Below are 19,785 nucleotides of genomic sequence, written 5' to 3' on the forward strand. Positions count from 1 at the left end.
TTCTGACGCCGCTCCTGCAAGGTTTTCGGGGCCATGGCCCGACAGTCCCGGGAGTCGTGATCCGTCTCCAGGCAGTAGAGGCACACATCGTGGGGGTCCGCCACCAACATATTATGGCAGCATGTCCCCCAAGACTTAAAGCCGGGCATCCCTACGTGCACCCGGAGAAAAAGAGGGTAGACAAAAGTCTCAAAAGAGTAGCCAAAAAGTGACTAAGGTACGTGCTCAATCCGGATCTGCGATTGCTGGCGCGAAAAAAATAAATAAAAAAAGAACTGACTTCAGTGCGCATGTGTGGCGCCTAAGTACTCTCCGCGACTTCATCTCGGCGCTCACAACGCCAGTGTCAGACGCGGAGCCGCAGGACGCCACCTACTGACATGCAGGGGTACTGCTAAGCAAAACTTTCCGGATCCAGTCTAATGCGTTGGGATATTCTAAGGTAAGGAATCTATCACTAACGTGTCTCTTTCAGATTCACTATTCTGCTCATTCTCTCCGCTCAACTTTGCAGGTGTTTGTCCAACCCTGGATTTACTTGTTCGGGCTGGAGGTTGCTCCTTCTCTAACCTATGGAAGGTTTGGAATGCTCTCCCACCTACGCATAAACATTTCAAACAAATTAGTGGAAACTGTACTTTTGCTGCTTGAGAGTACACTAGTTTAGATCTGGTTTTTCCAGAGGCCTTGCTCCAGAGACTGAATATACATCTGTGGCTAGCTGGTTATAAGATATCTTCTGGAGGACAGTTGGTTGGCTTCTGGGAGCAGGAGTTCTGGAGTGGTGTTTACAACAGTGATGCCACAGAAGGGTTCATTCAACTTGGAGGTAGACAGTGCCATCTGTCAACACAAAGGGGAAGCTTTTAAAGCTCTTTCTTTTGAAGTGGAGATTGCCTAATGTAAATGAAATCACTCAAGGCAGCAGCCAACCTAGACTATATCTGTGCTCCCAGCACTGGCACAGGAATAAAATGTCATCTCCTAAAAGAAAGTGAATAGAAAGAGAAACAAGGCTCCAGCAGCTGATGGTCCTTTTTCAACAAGGTATTATAGGAAGGTTTGCTGTAATCTGGGACAAAATGCCTGGAAAGGGAGGTTGAGTCTTGGAAGTAGAGGAAGTAGGGAATTCTCCAATCACTTGCACCTCATCACCACATCCCCATAACATTCCTGGATCTGAGAAAAACACCTAACAAAAAACGATTCTGTCTAACTGCTAAGGATAGTGATGGGATAAGCTCCTGCTAGCACCCAGGGACTTTAACTACTTTCCAAGGTTCAATTGAGTGCTCCCCACATAGCGGATTCACCTGTACAAAAGGCAGAAAGGCTCCCTGCTTTGAAAAAGGTGCTACTGACCTCCTGCCCTGACTGGTTTGATTCTACAGCTCCGATGTACTAATACTTTGGACAGAGCTTGCATTACTTTTGTAACTCAAACCTGACCCAAAGAGTTATGCTGATACTTACTACCCAATGTGTGGCTATGAACGGCTTTGCATTTCTTTGCATCAAGAGGGATTTCTAATGGGTGGTACATGGGCTTTGTCATACTACCATCCATGAGTTTTGACACACATCCCTATCTACAGATATTTGTAGACAGGCATTCGAACCAAAAATTAAAGATTCTTGAGGCAGGTGTAACAAGGAGAAATATGGAAAATGCTACTTACCCAGTGTGCATCTGTTCTTAGCATGTAGAGCTGTAGATTCACATGCTTTGCATAAGTCTGCCATCTAGTGTTGGGTCCGGATGTTTGCACTTTGTTTTTCGACGAGGAAGTCTTTTCCAGTCACAAGGTAGGTGACTTCTTTCAGTGATAGTGCGCATGGGCATCGACTCCATTGTTAGATTGTTTTCCCGCAGAGGGTGAGAATGGAATTAGTATGAGTAGAATAAAGATGTCCATGCGTATGTATTTAAGTAAGATAGTACTGGAACAGGTACAGGTGTGAATGTTAGTGTTAAAATGTTTCTAAAGCGCTCGAATACCCATGGGTGTCTTGGCGCTAGTTGGGAATAGCAATGAAGGTGAGAACAGAGGAAGACTAGAGGTTAAAAAGCCAGGTTTTTGTTCGTTATCTAAAGCTCAGTAATGTGGGAGCTGCTTTAATGTTTATAGGCAGACTGTTCCAGAGAGCCGGGGCTTCAGATGAAAAACAACTGCCTCCCTATTTGAGTCTCTTAAAACTGGGACGTAAGACCATCAGGGAGTTTTTAGATCGCAGGTCTCTATTGGGAATGTACCAAGAAAAGGACTGTTTAAGGAAACCAGTACCTAGATCATGCAAGGCTTTATAGGCGAGGCATAATGCCTTGAATTTAATATGGTTCTTTACTGTAAGCCAGTGAAGTTCCTTAATGGAGGCTGAAACCGGATGGAACTTGGGAGGATTAAAAATAAACCTAGATGTCGCACTCTGTACGCTTTGGAGTTTCTCCATGTAAAGTTTTGAAGTTTAACAAAAAGTCAGTTGCAATAATCCAGTTTCATAAGTATTAATAAGGAAATGACTTTTTCTAGAATTGAGAGGAATAAAAGGAAGGATCTTCCTTATGATTTTCAAAGTGTTGAAGCTGGACGAGACAACTGAGCGAATATGCTTATTAAAGTTCAGTTTGTCATCAACTGTTATGTCTACATATTTTGCTTTTTGGACTGGGATTGAGAGAGTTCCCAACTCTGCTGGCTAGCATGCTAGGCTCAGCTGGGCTGAGGTTTATTACAAAAAGTGCATCACCTCTGTTTTCCCGGAGTTTAGTTCGAGGTAAGGCATTCCCATCCAGTCATTGACAGGTCTCATACAGTTATGAAAGTGAGAGATGGTGCCCTTTGGATCGTTGTAGGCAGATACCACAATTTAAGTATCATCTGCATAAGATGTGGGCGAAAATCCAAAAGATCTAATTAGGGAGGCCAACTCTGTAAATATTGAAGAGTAGAGGGCTTAGGGAAGATCGCGGAGGGAAGAGAGAAGGAGTTGGATGAAAAATTCTCGACCCTAACTAAATGGCTTCTGTCTGTTAGAAATGATTGTAGTAGGGCAAGGGCTTTATCAGCAATGCCCAGTGTGACATGATCAACCGTGTCGAAGGCCGCCGACAGATCAAGGAGAAGAAGTGTTGCAGAGCCTTCTTTATCCAAGATAGTTCTTAATTCATCTGTGGTTTTTATTAATGCCGTCTCAGTACTATGCTCGGCCCTAAAGCCGAACTGAGAAGGAACCAACAGATGGTTTTCCTGAATGAACTGTGTAAGTTGTGTGTTGATCAGTTTTTCCACTATTTTGGCTGGGAATGGTAACCTAGAAATAGGATGGAAGTTTGCTGGATTGTTAGGATCTAGGTTGGGCTTCTTAAGAAGTGGCAGAATAGAGGCCTTTTTCCACTGATCCGGAAAGATGCCCTGGGAGGCGGGTTGCCACATGTTAATCACTAGCTCTACATGCCAAGAACAGATGCATACTGGGTAAGTAGCATTTTCCGTTTGTGGCATGTGAGATGTAGATCACATACTTTGCATAGACTAAACAGCAGTAATCTCCCAAAGCGGTGGCTAACCTGTAGTTGTTGCAGTCGTTTGAAAGAGTGTACGTAGAACTGCCTGGCCTACATTAGCTTGGTGCCTGGCTAACACATCTACATAATAGTGTTTTGTAAATGTCTGTGGTGTAGACCATGTTGCAGCTTTACAGATGTCAGTTATGGGAATGTTTCATAAGAAAGCCATAGAAGCCCCATTTTGCGAGTGGAATGCGCTCTAGGGGGAATTGGTAAAGTCCGCTTTGCTTTGGCATAACATGTCTGTACATTGGACTATCCACCTTGCAATACCAGGTTTAGAAATGGGACTGCCCTTGTGTGGGGAGCAAAAGCAACAAGGAGTTGTTTAGTAGTACAAAAAGGTTTTGCCCTTTCTATGTAGTAGAATAATGATCGTTTAACATCTAAAGTGTATAGAGCTCGTTCTGCCACTGAATCCGGCTGAGGAAAAAACACCGGCAATCCAACGGATTGGTTGATATGGAAGGCAGATACTACTTTGGGTAGATATTTAGGGTTAGTGAGAAGAACCACTTTGTTTAGGTGTACTTGTAGAAATTGTTCCTCTATGGTTAGTGCCTGGAGCTCACCCACTCTCCTAAGTTATGTAATAGCAATGAGGAAAGCAACTTACCAAGTAAGAAATTGAAGTTCACAATTATGCAATGGTTCAAAGGGTGGACCCATTAGTAAGGTAAGGAAACTATTAGGATTCCATGCTGGGGCAGGTGGTAGTCTTGGTGGAATAACTCAAGTCCTTCCATAAAAGCCTTAACAGGCACTCTGAAGAGAGACAGATGTTGTCTATTCTGAAGGTATGCAGCTATTGCCGCGAGATGTAAGCGTATAGATGTATATGCAAGATTTGATTGCTGCAGATGCAGTAGATAAATTATATTTTGAACTGAAGCATCCAGTGTGTTGATATGGTTGTTATGAAAATAAATAAACAGCTTCCATTTTGCTGCATAGCAAGCTCTTGTGGTAGGTTTTCTAGCCTCTTTAATGATATTCATACAATCTGGTGGAAGACTGAAATAGTCAAACTCTATGATTTCAAATGGCTTGTGCAAGGTGTGACAATTGGAGAGTGTCCCCCCTTGCTTCTGTTTGGAATACACGGCTGTCATGTTGTTTGTGTGCATCAGGACTGCTTTGCCTACAAGGTGAGTCTAGAAGGCTTTGAGCGCTAGAAAGACTGCAAGCAGTTCTAGGTGATTTATGTCGAGTTGCTTTTGCTTTGGACTCCATAATCCCTGAATTGTATGAGTTTGGGGAAGAGCTCCCCAACCATCGAGCGATGCGTCCGCTGTTAGCACTGTCTGGGGCACTGAGTCGATGAAAGGCCACCATTTGGAAAGGTTCTGTGGATTCCCCTACAGCAGAGAGCGATGAGTGCGGCAGTCCACCAACACAAGATCTGCCAGTTGACCCCGAGACTGATTCCACTGCCGTTCTAAACATTCCTGAAGGGGACGCATTTGAAGTCTTGCATAGGGAACTATCATGATGCAAGATGCCATCATTCCGAGGAGCTGCATGAATACCCGAGCTGGTAATGAGTGGTTGGGTTGAAACTTGGCATTCAGAGCCTGAATATTGTGAATTCTGGCTGGATTGGGACCAGCTAGAGCTTTTTGTGTATCTAGAGTGGCTCCCAAGTAAGTTTGCATATTGGAGGGTTGGAGATGGGACTTCGACCGATTTACTGTGAATTTCAGGTCGTGCAGTAGGTGTACTATTCTTTGAGTGAGAAGCAGACACTTTGTGAGAGTGCTGGCTATGATGAGTCAGTCCTCTAAGTATGGGAAGACGTGAATATGTTGTCTTCGCAGATGTGCAGTGACAACTGCCAGGCAATTGGTGAATACTCTGGGAGCAGTGGTTACTCCGAAAGGGAGCACTTTGAACTGGTAATGCTTTCTCACTACCACGCACCAGAGGAATTTGCAGTGAGCGGGATGTATTAGAATATGGAAATATGCATCCTTTAAGGCTAGAGTAGAGTAGACAAGGTTGCCTGCCTTGCTTAAGAAGTAGGAACATGTGAAAGTGGTCCGATTGAATGTAGAGATGTAGATCTCTGAGGTCTAATATAGGCCTGAGTGATCCGTCGATTTTTGGGTATGAAATAAGTATAGGGAGTATACCCCATCCCTTAATATTGTAATGGGACGGGCTCTATAGCTCCTTTTTGCAGCAGAGAGTGAACCTCTTGTTTGAGGTGCTCCAAATGCTCTGGTGACATTTTGTGTGTTCATGGAGGAATGTTTGGGGGATTGTCGGTAAGCTCCAGGCAATAACCAGATTGGATAATTTCTTGGAACCATCTGTCTGAAGTGATTGTATTCCAGATGGGAAGAAATTGAGAGAGACGTCCCCCGACGGGTGTGGAATGATTGGGGGGAAGCGGAGGTAAGTCACTGTTTGTTTGTTGCAGGGGAAGTACGTGGTGTGTTACCTTCGCCCCTTCCCTTGCCATTATTGCCTCAAAATCCTCCCCTAAAGAAACCTCTGGAAGAGGGTGACTGATTGTTACCTTTGTAGGAAGAAGAGGTATCTGTGGAAATATTTTTAGAGCCCCCTCTGTAAAAGGAGCGACCAAAGGAATCCTGACCAGCTGAGGTCTGCAAAGCCCCCATGGATTTTGCGACCTCCGTGTCTTTTTTCATCTTTTCTAAAGAAGTATCCACCACAGGATCAAAGAGGTGTTGCTTATCATAGGGAAAGTTTAAAATAGAAGTTTGGACTTCGGGTTTAAACTCGGAAATAGGTAGCCAGGCATGTCGTCTTAAAAGGACACTGGTGTTAATAGTGCAAGCGGCTGTGTCAGCTGCGTCTAAAGCACATGTTATGTTAAAAATTCTTTTACCGCGCACGTTCACCGAAACGGTTTCTTGGTGCTCATAACAGATGCGACAGCAAGGGCCAAAGTATTACTCAAATGCCGTTTTGAAGAGGAACGTTTTCAATGTCCTGCGGAAACATTCATAAGAAGGGCAGTGACGGAAGGGGAAAGGAAGGGAATTCCAAAACATGGGGGCTAAAAAAGAAAAACGAAGACCACCATGTTTCTTGCGATGAATTTGTGGGATGCACAGAAGATTGTCGGCAGAGGAGCGCAAATTTCGTGTTGGTATATAGCGCTTTAGATGGGAAGAGATGAACGCAGGTGCAAGATTGGAGTGGGCTTTGAAGATAGTGCATCCAAGTTTGAATGTGCAACGTTTGGCCACAGGAAGCCAATGAAGGCTCCGTAATAATGGCGAGACGTGCTGGTGCTTAGGCTGGTGGAAGATTAGGCGGGCGGCCTGATTTTGTATCAGTTGAAGCCTCTGGAGCTGATAGGCGGGGATCCCCACATATAAGATGTTAGCGAAGTCAACCCTGGAGATGACAAGGGCCAGGATGACTAAAATGAGTGCATCTCTAGTGAGAAATCTACAGATCTTGCGTATCCTGCGTAGCTGGAAGAAGCAGTATGATGTGACCGCAGAGATCTGAGATTTCATGGATAAATCAGCAGAGATGACTAGTCCGAGGCTTTTCACAGAGTTGACAGGGCGGGGGGGGGGCCCCAAGGGAGTGGGGCCAAAAACTATCATTCCATGGGTTGGCCGGCCCGCCCACCAGGACAAGTTCCGTCTTTGTAGGATTTAGCTTGAGCTGGCTATGCACCATCCAATCGGAGATGTCTAACATAGTGGTTTGGAAATCAGTGTGGGAAGAGGAGGAGGTATCAATGGGAAAGACCAGCTGCAAATCATCTGCATAATTGAAAATTGTTGCAGAGGATTTACGGGGAGAAACCATAAGGGGTTGCATATACAAATTAAAAAGAAGGGGGGATAACGCTGAGCCCTGAGGGACTCCACAAAAAAGAGAAGAAAAAGGAGCAGAAAAAGTAGAAAGATGTACAGCTTGGGAGCGCTTGTCGAGGAAAGATCGGACCCAATCAAGGGCCATGCCCTGGATGCCGGCGTTGCTGACACGGTCGATCAATATAGAGTGATCGACCGTGTCAAACGCCGCCGAGAGGTCTAGCAGGACGAGGGCTTGAGAGATGTTATTATCAGCCCCAGTTCTTAAAGTGTCCATAACGGCAGCAATAACCGCCTCAATAGAATGAGAGGGGCGGAAGCCGGCCTGTTGAGGGTCCAAAAAGGATGAACTCTCAATAAAGGCGCTCAAGCAGCGAGTGACATGGGTTTCCAAGATCTTTCCTAGATAGGGAAGCAAGGAAATCGGCCTATAATTACTCAGGACCAAAGGATCTGCATTGGCTTTCTTCAAAATTGGCAGCACCACTGCCTGTTTGAAGGAGTCAGGGACTACTCCAGTGGCCAGCGAGGTGTTGAGAAGTGCCAAGGCCGGGTCAGGGCAGGCCAAAAAAATCTCTTTGAGGATATGGGGGGGGGGGGGGCAGCAGTCATTAGGGGACCCAGAACTAACTTTGTGCAGGAGTTTCTGAAACTCAGTAATAGAAATGGGGGGAAAGCATCCAGGTGCTGAGGATTACTAGGGGGTAGCGGGAATGAGAGGGGCAAAGAGGACGGAGGAATATTATTTTTGATAGTGGTGATTTTATCCTGAAAGTAAGTGTTTAATGCATCACATAGGGACTGGGTAGGCACAAGGGGGAGAGTAACCCGATCCGGAAGGGAGAGCTCATTGACAATAGAAAATATATCTTTTGCCTTGGAAGCAGACTCCATTATTTTGCAGGAGAAATAGGTTGTTTTGGCCTCGAGAATAGAGGATTTATAGGTTTTTAGATCTAATGGAAGTGTTGGAAATCAGTTTTCCTTCCTGAATTAAATCATGTGCCTTAGATATATGCTCATCTGGGATTATTTTGAAGGTTGAGCCATCAATGGACGTATTTATTTAAGGAATGTATTTAGTTATTAATGTATTTCTCTGAGTAAATTGTATATTGTATTTTTGTATTACTCTTGCTGCTGTGAATTTATAAATAATAATAATAAAAAAAAAAGATTTATACTTATCTGGCAAGAATTGGAGCAATTGTTCCAATTCATGATAGAGAGCTCAGTCATATCTCGCTAAGAGAGCCTGTGTGTTGGCAATACGCCAGTGATTAGCTGCCTGTGTAGCTACTTTTTGGCCGGAGGCATCTAATAGTTTGGACTCCATGTCAGGAGGAGGGGAATCTCCTGATGTTGGAGAGTTTGCTCTTTTGCGTGCGTTAGAAACCACTAGGAAGTCTAAGGGAAGTTGGCTTTTGATGTAGACAGGGTCTGTAGGTGCAAGTTTGTATTTTTTGTCTAGCCGTGGTGTTAGTACTTTTGCAAGCACTGGGTCTTTAAATATGTCATCTACCTGCTTAAGCATGCACAGAAGCAAGGGTAGTGTGTGAGTTGACCTTTAGAAAATGCTCCTCCACAGTTTCTTTGTGAAGCTGAACCCCAAAATATTGAGCAGCCCTATTAATTAATTCTATAAGCCCTACATTGTAGTCAGGTGGAGATGGTTTTGTAGAGTATAGATCCGGGTCGTTGTCATCCGGTACATCGTAATTCCCATCTCCGTCACCTTGGTGGTCAGATGTGTAGGAGTAATGAGTAAGTTAGGGTTAAGTGGGGAAGGTGGGGAAAGAGGAGGAGGGGGAAAAGGATTAGTGGCCACATCTTCCTTTTTTTAACGGGAATGTGGTAAACTTCCTCCATCTCTGGTTTCCATTTAGCTGGCAATTTTATAGGAATATGACCAGTCTTAGGATTGATGACAAGTTCTTTCTGTTTCGGATCCGAAGAATTTTTTTGGCATCAAAGGAATGGTCACGAGGACATGCTTGGATTTCGGGGCTGAAGATTTCAATTTGGTGCCCGAATGGGGCCGACTCGGTCCCGAGCCGGAAGGCTTTGGTTGATGTTTCAGAGCCAAGCTCGTAGGCGGGGGTTGGAAACATGTTCTCGGTGCTGACCGTGGCCCTAAGGCACAGAGGGGCCGGGAGCCTTTTTTCTTGGGCATGGTTTGGGGCAGGGGAGTATTAGTGCTAAAGGTACGTTGACCCTGCAGAACGTCTTCTTCCATGTCCGATTCGTTCTTCTTCGGCTCCTTGGGCGTTGAAGATTTCTTAACAATCTTCTCCAAAAAGCTCTGGAGCGGAGCACTTTGCTGGCACATTCTGTGACGTCGAGCTAGACTATCACGGAGTGTCTTCTTTGATCGAAAAGATCGGCATGCGTTGCAGTCCTGTTTGTTGTGTTCCAGGGAGAGACAAAAGTTGCACTCTTCGTGCAAGTCGGTGCGTGGATATTTAGCGCGACACCCGGGACATCATTTAGATGGAGTCCGTTCCATTAACTGCGAGCTGACCCGACGCGGGTAGGCCCAACGGCCGACCACGAGTTTTCCGATCGAATATTTTTTTAATGATACGATACGCGGAGAATGGGAATCGTGATCGAGAAACAATACCATCGAGGATAGTGGATTGCGCACCAAGGGGAACCAGAGAAACTGTGTCGAACCGGAGTGCAGCAATTGATGTCCGAACCCAATGGCGGAAAAAACACAATCTAACATTGGAGTCGATGCCCATACGCACTATCACCGAAAGGAGGAGTCCCCTACCTCGTGACTGGAAAAGACTTCTTCGATGAAAAACGAAGTGTAAACATACGGACCCAACACTAGATGGCAGACTTATGCAAAGCATATGATCTACAGCTCACATACCTCGAACTGTCATTTCTCCTAGTTTTTCCTACTTTGCATGTGTGCTGCATTGTATAGCACACAAACAAAGCAGGAAAAGTGTTAGAGGATAGTTTTATTTTACTGGAAGAACGCACACATCCTTGCACTATGACAAGGGTGTGTGCATTGGTGCATAGAAGCCTAAAGTGTGCCAGCAAAAGGAGAGGGGAAACCAGCACCATATCTTAGTAGATATGGTGGTGTTCTCCTCTGTGCCTTTCACACAACGCAGCAACTTTAGATGTTGTGCTGCAATGCTTTGCACTTATGCTTTGTACATCTAGGCCCTAGGTGCATGTCCTGAGATTCTGAGAGTTGTAAACTAGGAGTGACTTTCTCAGTGTCATGATACTTGTGGGACGCTTGGCTAGAATTGATAGGAGGGACAGAAAAACCTCTCTCGCCTCTGAAGCTGTGATTACGGTTCCCCAGAAGAGCACCCCAAAGAATGCAAACATTGGAGTGTACAAGCATGGAAGAATACCGACTCTGCCCCTAACCTCCAGGGCATCTGTGAGACCAATCAGTTCGCTGGTCACTTCCTTGTTTACATTTCCAGTGCAGGAGCATCCTCTGGTGGCCTTTAGTGGGCGATAAATATAGATTCCATTGTTAGGACGGCCTTTCTTGACCATTTTGCCATGAACATATAAAAGTCAATGTTAACAATTTTTATGTAATTGGTAGGGGTACACTCTCTAAAAAAGAATAGCTCAATTTTCGACAACTGGCCAACCAATTTACCAAAATATCAGCCGTTCATGAGCTTTGCCGAAATAGAGTTGTTCCTTCCTGAGACTTAGTCACTAAATGATGTTCCACAACATCCCAGCATCTACTCCACAGAATCTTTCTCCAACTGAGGCCATTTTACTTACGAAGCCACCAGAAGTGTTGTGTTACTAAATCTTAAGGGCTAGGCAGGGGCGCAAAGGGCCACTACTTTCTTCAGACGCTATAGAGTTATCTCATGCACCTCATTATAGGTCCACCATGCCAGATTGAATGTAAGTACCATTCATCAGTTATGAGTGTTTTCGTTTCCATTAATGGGATTAGTAGTCTCTCTGCAGATTTCATGTAGAACACCAAGCAGACCTTTTCCAGCAGCCCAAGCGAGATATACGCACATAGAGGTGTTGCAATGATCAGGCATTAAAATCACCAAAACTTTGGGACTGACCCTGTATCACATGGGAGTATATTCTGAAGGATGTTCATAAGTTCAAAATGCTAAACATGTCTGTAAAATGACGCAAATCCAGACATATTAGTAAGGGTTTCACCTCACCAATAGTTGTAATAAATACGCCCCAAAATGGGGCGAGGGATCTCATCCTTTTTGCACTGCTGTGTTATAGTTTGCTAAAGTAAAAAACTGGCATTATTACTTTGTCTTGCAATAAATATTGTGAGCTGGATAGATAGGAAAACAAATATTTTGATAATTATCTAACTTCACTCCTCCACCCAATGCCCAACTCTGGTCATCCATATAAAAATGGGCTCCCACAGGCAGAGATGGATTCCGTTTCACTTGACCTCACATCACACACATGCAACTACTCGGCTTTTAAGAGGTTTTTACAGATCTGGTATTTACTCTCATTAACATGCTTCTACTTGAGCTTTTATGTGGCTGGGCAAGCCAGGAAAAGAGGGTTGGTGGAGGACAGTAGTCCCGTAATCCCTTCTTGTCTCATCATGCTCCTCGGGTATTGCCAGTGATTGGATTGTGGCAACCGGGCAGGGTGAGACAAGGAATGGATCAGGCAACCATCTGTCATCTGGCTGAGATGCTGAAGTACCTTTCATCCACTGGTACTCGCTACACATGCTTGACAGTGTCTACAAGGGGCAATGAAGTAGGAGAAGTATATTACTGCAACCAGTAACCCATTCACTACATTGTATGTTCAATTCAGCGCCTATGGGATAGTTATGCACAATGAAAACTGACATTAATGTTTATCAAACATCTGAAGAATAAACTTTTGTCTATGACGGGGACCACCAAAAACCCATTGTGCAAGTTATAACTAATAGCAACAAAAACAAAGACATTACATAATACATACCTTTCTCACGGTTACAGAAAAGCCTTTGCCACATTCCATACAGTTCTGCACTTCCGTGTCATCAGCCCACTTTCTATTGAGCGCCTGAGTATGTTTAATCTGCAAAGATTTCATAAAGAAAAAGAGAAAATCTATAACCTTTCTCCTGAAATCCTAAAAACCCACCAAGTGCATATTTAAATATCAAAATCTCTTTATCGTAAATCAATCAACTACTCCCTAGTAAAACAATTTCGAAATGATAATCTGAGCACATTTATGTAAAGCTCAAACATTTTAGTCTTCAATCGGTTTTGCAAAAATTATTCCTAATAATTACAATAAATACATTCACATTTGAAACTGAGCAGCCAGATTCATCTGTCTAATCAAGATTTCCAAGTTTCACCACCAATTTTGATTAGGTCAGAGTTCAAGACATCTCAAACTGCTGTATCTTTGTAAAAGCAACTACAACAATTGAGTTAATACAGGACCGATACATTCTTAGATTATCCAAAGACAGTATATGCCATGATGTCTTAAGCAGTGGTGCTGTGCTAAATGAGAATTAAGGTGCACATGTCCGCAAAACAACCGTAGAGACAAAACATTTGGCACAGTAATACAGCTGATCTTTGGCCATAATACACTAAGGTTGCCTTTTAAGTATTTGCGATGCCAAATGGAACACATTGGGAGATGAGCAGATCAGACCAAAGCCAGACATTATATTTCTGGAGGGACTCGGGCCAAAAGCAATTGCACCGATTTCTAATATCAGTGGCTAGCTACCATATCAGTCCAACCAGACTTTTTGCAACTCTTTACACAAACACAACTCTTAATGAACACGATCAGAACAAGTTACTTAACTTTGTTAACACTCTCTTTGGTGGATACTCGGACTGCAGACTCCATTTTAGAATACCCTGCTGGCACCAGACTTTATCTGAAACGTTTTACAGCTGTGCTCCAGAGTGCAAATAGGTGGTACTGTGCCACCTCGTTCTGCCCAGGAAGTGATTACGCAGAGCAGCATGTAGGCGTCACCCCTGAGTGCTGACGTCAGTTTAATCATTTAGCCTTTCCGATGAGGAGTACAAACAGTTGCCGGTAGCAGTGTGGCGATCTCTAATTTGAAAAAGAAACAATTGATGGACGGAATGCTGGACAATGCAAACATTCACCCCAGTCATAAGGATCTGGGTTAAATCCATTATTCTCTTGCTCACCACACCACCCCAGTTTGGTCCCAGCCATATACAAATCAGTCTTGACCCTGTTCCTTGTGGGAACAGCCCAGCCTGAACTGCCAAGCCAGGTCCTCCCTGGACCGGAAACAAGCATCCTGGGACTGGCTTCAGGGCATCATCCTTCATCAGCCAGGCTGGCTTGAATCCAGTGGTGTAATGAGCACGGGACCCACTTCTGGGCATACCCTTCACACTTGGGGCGACATATGCAAAAGAAACAATTGATGGACGGAATGCTGGACAATGCAAACATTCACACCCAGTCACAAGGATCTGGGTTAAATCCATCATTATTTTGCTCACCCTACCACCCCAGTTTGAACCCAGCCATATGCAAATCAGTCTTGACCCTGTTCCTTGTGGGAATATTCCAGCCCGAACTGCCAAGCCAGGTCCTCCCCTGGACCAGAAGCATAAGTTACTTACCTTCGGTAACGGTATACCTGTAAGAAACATTAGTGTTAGATTCCTTACCTTAGAATATCCCCAGGGGTAAGACTGGATCCGGAAAGTGTTCGTCAGTAGTACCCCTGCGCGTCGGTAGGTGTCATCTGCGGCTCAGCACCCTTCGTCTGCTTCGTGATCGCCGTGTTGACGTCGGAGTACTTAGAAGCCGCCCTAGCGCGCTGAGGTCAGTTTTGTACATAGCTTTCCGTGCCAGGAACGCAGAGCCATGCAAGAAACCGACACTGGTGTCATGAAACTAGGGCCCTCAAAGGGAGATACCTTAACCCTAGATATCGGTTCGCAGAACGGGGAGGATGGGTGGGGCGGTAAGGAATCTAACACTAACTAATGTTTCTTACAGATATATCGTTACCAAAGGTAAGTAACTTGTGCATCTGAAAGAAACAGGTTAGTGTTAGATTCCTTACCGTAGAATACATACCCCAGCAATACCAACCCCGATGGTGGGCCTGCGAACCAAGATCACACCAGGAAGTCCTGGAGAATGGAACGGCCAAAAAAGCCATCTCATCGGACTTGGCTGTACAGGCAGTGGTGCTTGGCAAACGTGTGCCGTGAGGCCCACGTAGCTGCCTGACAGATGTAGTCCGACCCAGGGCAGTAGTAGCCGCCATGGCCCGAGTGGAATGGGTGTGCAGCCCCACAGGAGTCTCCTTCTTAGCCAAAGAATAACAGAACTTGATGCACAAAACGACCCACCGAGAGATGGTCCTCTTGTGCACCGCCTGTCCTTTCTTAGCGCCCACGTAACCAACAAAGAGCTAGTCGGCCACCCGGAACTGTCGTGTGCGGTCTAGGTAAAAAGAGAGCGCACATTTTGGGTCCAGACGGTGGAGCCTCTCTTCCTCTTTCGAGGGATGCAGAGGTGGAAAGAGGTGGGCAAGGTGATGGACTGCCCGATGTGAAAGGCAGTAACCACCTTGGGCAGAAAAGAAGGACGAGTCCTCAGAACAACTTTGTCCGGATGGACAGAGAGGAAAGGAGGCTTAGAAGAAAGAGCCTGGAGCTCACTCACTCTTTTGGCAGAGTGAATGGCAACCAGGAAAGCAGTTTTAAGAGTCAGAAGACAGAGAGGGCAATTATAAAGTGGCTCAAAGGGAGCGCACATCAGATAAGTAAGCACCGAGTTCAAGTCCCACTGAGGCACCACGAAAGGAACAGGAGGGAATATGTGTGTGATGCCTTTCAAGAATCTATTTACAACAGGGGACTTGAAAAGAGAAGGCTGATCAGGAAGCCTTAAGAAGGCTGAAATGGCCGAGAGATAGCCTTTGATAGTGCCCAGAGCAGAGCCCTGCTGGGCAAGAGAAAGAAGAAAGAGGGGCAGAAAGAGGATCCACAGCCTTTGCTGTGCACCATGCCACACATTTGTTCCACCTGCAGGAGTATACCGTTTTTGTGGCGGGACGCCTGGCTGCCAGAATCACATCACAGACTTCAGAAGGCAAGTCAAATGGCCTCAACTGTCGCTGCTCAATCTCAACGCATGTAGGTGGAGACTGGACAGGTTCGGGTGGAGGACCGTCCCCTGTTGCTGCGACAGAAGGTCCTCCTGAAGAGGAAGACGAATCAGGGGATCAACTGACATACTGAGTAGCTCGGGATACCAGTATCTTCGTGCCCAGTCCGGAGCCACAAGGATGAATTGGGCCCGGTCGCGCCTGATCTTCTTCAGCACTCTCGGCAGAAGTGGTATAGGCGGAAAGGTATACACCAGACCGCAACTCCACTTGCGACGAAAAGCGTCTCCGAGCGAGTGCCACATTGGAAATTCCAACGCGCAGAACTGATGACATTGCGCTTTCTCTTCAGTGGCAAATAGATCTAACCAAGGCTCTCACAACAGAAAGAGACCTTGCGCCATGTCCGAGTTCAGATGCCATTCGTGATCCATCAAGCACTGGCGGCGGAGTTTGTCCGCCCTGGCGTTCAGGGAACCTGCCAGGTGTTGAACCACCAGGGTGACGCCCTGGTGTTTCAGCCATGTCCAGAGGCGCAGAGCCTCCTGACAAAGGGTCCACGACTACACTCCATCCTGTTTGTAGCACTACCACATGCCGGTGGTGTTGTCCGTGGACACCTGCACTACACTTCCCCGGACAGAGGGAAGGAATGCCTTCAGTGCAAGTCTGATCGCCTGCAGCTCCAGAAGGTTGATATGGAGCCGAGACTCGGCCAGAGACCAGAGGCCTCTGATCTCTGCCTCTCCCATGTGCCCCCCCCCCCCCCCATCCCAGGAGGGACGCATCCGTCAACGCTGTGTTCTCCGGTAGGGGTAAGGAGAGGGATCTGCCGTTGACCCAATCGCGGTCCTTGAGCCACCACTGCAACTGTCTTGCAGTGCCCTCCGAGATCAGGACGTGGTCAGACAGGTTGCCCTGATGCTGTGCCCACTGGAACTTCAGGTCCCACTGCAGAGCCCGAATCCGCCACCTGGCATGATGTACCAGCAGGATGCAGGAGGCCATCAGCCATAGGAGCCGCAGCGTCATCCCGACCAAGACTCGAGATAAAGGCCGAAAGATCGGAATCATAGCCTGAATATCCCGAACCCGCTGCACGGAAGGATAAACCCGAAACTGCGCCGAGTCCAGAACCGCTCCGATGAAGAGGAGCTTCTGAGAGGGGCACAGGTGTGACTTCAGCACGTTGATGGAGAACCCCAGTGAGTGCAGGAGATCGGCCTTAGTCTGGAAGGGGGAGACGACGGTCTGGGGCGAGCCCGCCTTCAACAACTAGTTGTCGAGATAGGGAAAGACTGGAACCCCTGATCTGCGCATATGAGCTGCGACCACTGCCATCACTTTTGTGAACACCCGAGGGGCACTGGTGAGGCCGAAGGGGAGCACGGTAAACTGAAAGTGCTCGTGGCCTACCGTGAACCGCAGGTAGAGTCGGTGATCCGGCAGGACGGGGATATGGAAATATGCGCCCTGCAAGTCCAACGCTACCATCCAGTCTCCAGGGTCTAGGGCAGCCAAGACCCGAGCTAAAGTCAGCATCTTGAACTTCTCCTTGCGGAGGAAGCCGTTGACGCTACGGAGGTCCAAGATAGGGCGCAGGTCCCCTTAGCCCTTCTTGGGAACCAGAAAGTAGTGGGAGTAGCAACCACGTCTTACTTCTAGCCCAAGAACGCGCTCAATGCCCCCCTTGGCAAGAGGGCCGTAACTTCCTCCTGCAGAAGCTGCAAGTGATCCCCGACATGCGGTGGTACTGCGGTGGCATGGCTGGAGGGGTCGCCTCGAAGGGGAGGGAGTAGCCCCTTCTGACGATTTGCAGCACCCACCTGTCTGAAGTGATGTGGTACGCCTGTGGAGTAGGTGATGGCGAACCCTGCCTCCCACTGGCGTTGAATGGGTCTGAAAGCTCGGACTAGGAAGGCTTTGAGGCAGATGCTGCGGGAGTGGATGTGGACTGAATGGGCCTCTGTCCCCCTGCACCGCCACAGCAGTTACCACGTCCGCCACTGCGTTGAGGTTGGTTCTTCGGCCTGTGGCTGGATGAACGTGTGGGGGCACCCTTCCTCGGCCACGAAAGGCGCTGGCCCGACAGGCCCAAGGATTTGGCCGTAGTCCTGGAGTCCTTGAAACGCTCCAGCGCACTGTCTGCTTTGTCGCCAAAAAGGCGACGGCCATCGAAGGGCATGTCCATGAGCGTGTTCTGGACATCCCCTGAAAAATTGGCGGACCTCAGCCAGGCGTGACGACGGATCGCCACCGTCGTGGAAATTGCACTGCCCAGCAAGTCCGTGGTATCAAGTCCACATCGGATGAAATACTGTGCCGCATCTCGCCCCTCAGCAAGAGCCTGGGCGAGCTATGTCCGGGCCTCCTTCAGACACTGAGGCAGCACGTCCGCCACCGTATCCCACAGAGAGTGAGTGTAACTGCCCAAAAGGCATGTGGTATTAATGGACCGCAAACCCAAACTGACTGAGGAGAACAGTTTCTTCCCAAACTGATCTAGCCTTTTGGATTCCCGATTCTGGGGAGCGGACGGGAATGCGGTCTGGGACGTAGAGGCATGGATCAGCAGGCTCTCGGGAGTGGGCTGCACTGACAGAAAGCAGGGGTCGCCCGGAGCCGGCGTCGGGCCACGTTCCGATGCACAGGGGGCACTGTGGAGGGCCTGGACCAAGTGCCCATCAGAACGTCAGAGAGGGCCTCATTGAAAGGCAGCATAGGCTCCGAGGAGCTTACTGGCGGTTGAAGCACCTCAGTGAGAAGATTAGTCCTCACGGCCACAGCAGGAAGCTCAAGAGCCAAGGCCTTGGCTGCCCTACGCAACACCACACCATATGTAGCACCGTCCTCCGTAGCCAAGGAGGGAGGAGAGATGAAACCAGTGTCAGGCGATGTGTCATGACCACAGGCCTCCCCCAGCTCATCTGCCCAGTCCTGACTTGACTGGCACTGTTGTGCCAGAGGGTCCTCAGACCCCTCCCAGTCCTCCCCTTCATCCGTATCCTGATAAACAGGCATAAAGGACGGAGCCGGGTCGTAGGTGAAGGCCTCACCCATCGACGCCGGAGACGGTGTCGGACCCGGACTGAAACCGGGGACGGCGTCGTCCGAGGACGGCGCCAGGAGTGGCACCATAGGGGTTGGCGCCAGTGGAGGAGTCATGAGGTCTACTGGCATCGACCGGTTTCAGCCCCGGTCCAACGCTGGAACGGCGCCGAGATGGCGTCGATGGGCGAGGCCTTCACCTACGACCCGGCTCCGTCCTTTATGCCTGTTTATCAGGACACGGATGAAGGGGTCCTGCGTTGACGGGACCGAAGTCGCCGCTGGCGCTGGGGCCGAAGCCGCTGGCACGCTAGGACCCCCAGTCGGGTCCGCGGGGCCCGAAGGCGCACCGGCGGGTCTCGACAGCAGAAAGAGAGACCTCATGGCCACAAGGAAATCTTGAATCTCGCCCGGAGTCGCGTGCAGCCCAGGGACCGGAGGGTGTGGGACCGGACGAGACTCCTGCGGCTCCGGTGGACCCGCGCTGGTTGTGCCACCCGAACCCTCGGCCGAGTCGCGCGACCTGGAGTCAGAAGAGCGATGTCTCTTCGACTTACCAGAGGACTTCGAGCCCGATGTGATGGCTCGACGAGCGTCGATGGCTGCAGCTCCGTGACCGGTCCCTAGACTTCTGCCTCGACCGGGACCTTGAACTGCGTGGAGCCTCTTGCCAGGCTCGAGAAGCTTACGGGACCGCTCCCGCCTAGCTTTCGAGGTCAAGGCCCGGCAGTCAGGGCACAACTTGTCGTGGTCGGCCCGAGACAGTAGACACCGGCAGTGGGGTCGGTCACCGACATCAGAAAGTGACAGGTGTCGCACGGTTTAAATCCAGGCATCCCTACCGGCACCAGGAGTCAAATCGACTCGAAAAAGATAGCCAAAATAGACCAAAAAAGTTAGTCAAAAAGTAACTAAGGGTTTTCGCTCTTACCAGATCTGTGCTTGCTGCCACGGAAAAAAGAAGAACTGACGTCAGCGCGCGAGGGCAGCGTCTAAGTACTCAGACTACGTCATCCCGGCGATCACAACGCCAAAGACAGACGCGGAGCCACAGACGACGCCTACCGACGCGCAGGGGTACTGCTGACGAAAACTTTCCGGATCCAGTCTGATGCCTGGGGATATTCTAAGGTAAGGAATCTAACACAAACGTGTTTCTTTCAGATACAAGCATCCTGGGACCGGTTTCAGGGCTAACACAGTGGTAACAACACTGGCCC

The 19,785-nt window shown here is 48.0% G+C and overlaps 1 protein-coding gene across 1 annotated transcript in view; it reads right to left on the bottom strand.

The window, feature by feature from the left end:
• The window catches only part of EEA1 (early endosome antigen 1), a 764,210-nt gene that overhangs the window by 11,402 nt on the left and 733,023 nt on the right, over positions 1-19,785 (bottom strand). Inside the window, exon 28 of the mRNA XM_078674577.1 lies at positions 12,355-12,453. Within this exon, the coding sequence (XP_078530703.1) occupies positions 12,355-12,453 (99 nt within the window). The remainder of the gene's footprint in view (positions 1-12,354; positions 12,454-19,785) is intronic.

This window comes from Lissotriton helveticus, chromosome 1_1 (genome assembly GCF_964261635.1).
Source record: "Lissotriton helveticus chromosome 1_1, aLisHel1.1, whole genome shotgun sequence".
NCBI classification, from domain to species: domain Eukaryota; kingdom Metazoa; phylum Chordata; class Amphibia; order Caudata; family Salamandridae; genus Lissotriton; species Lissotriton helveticus.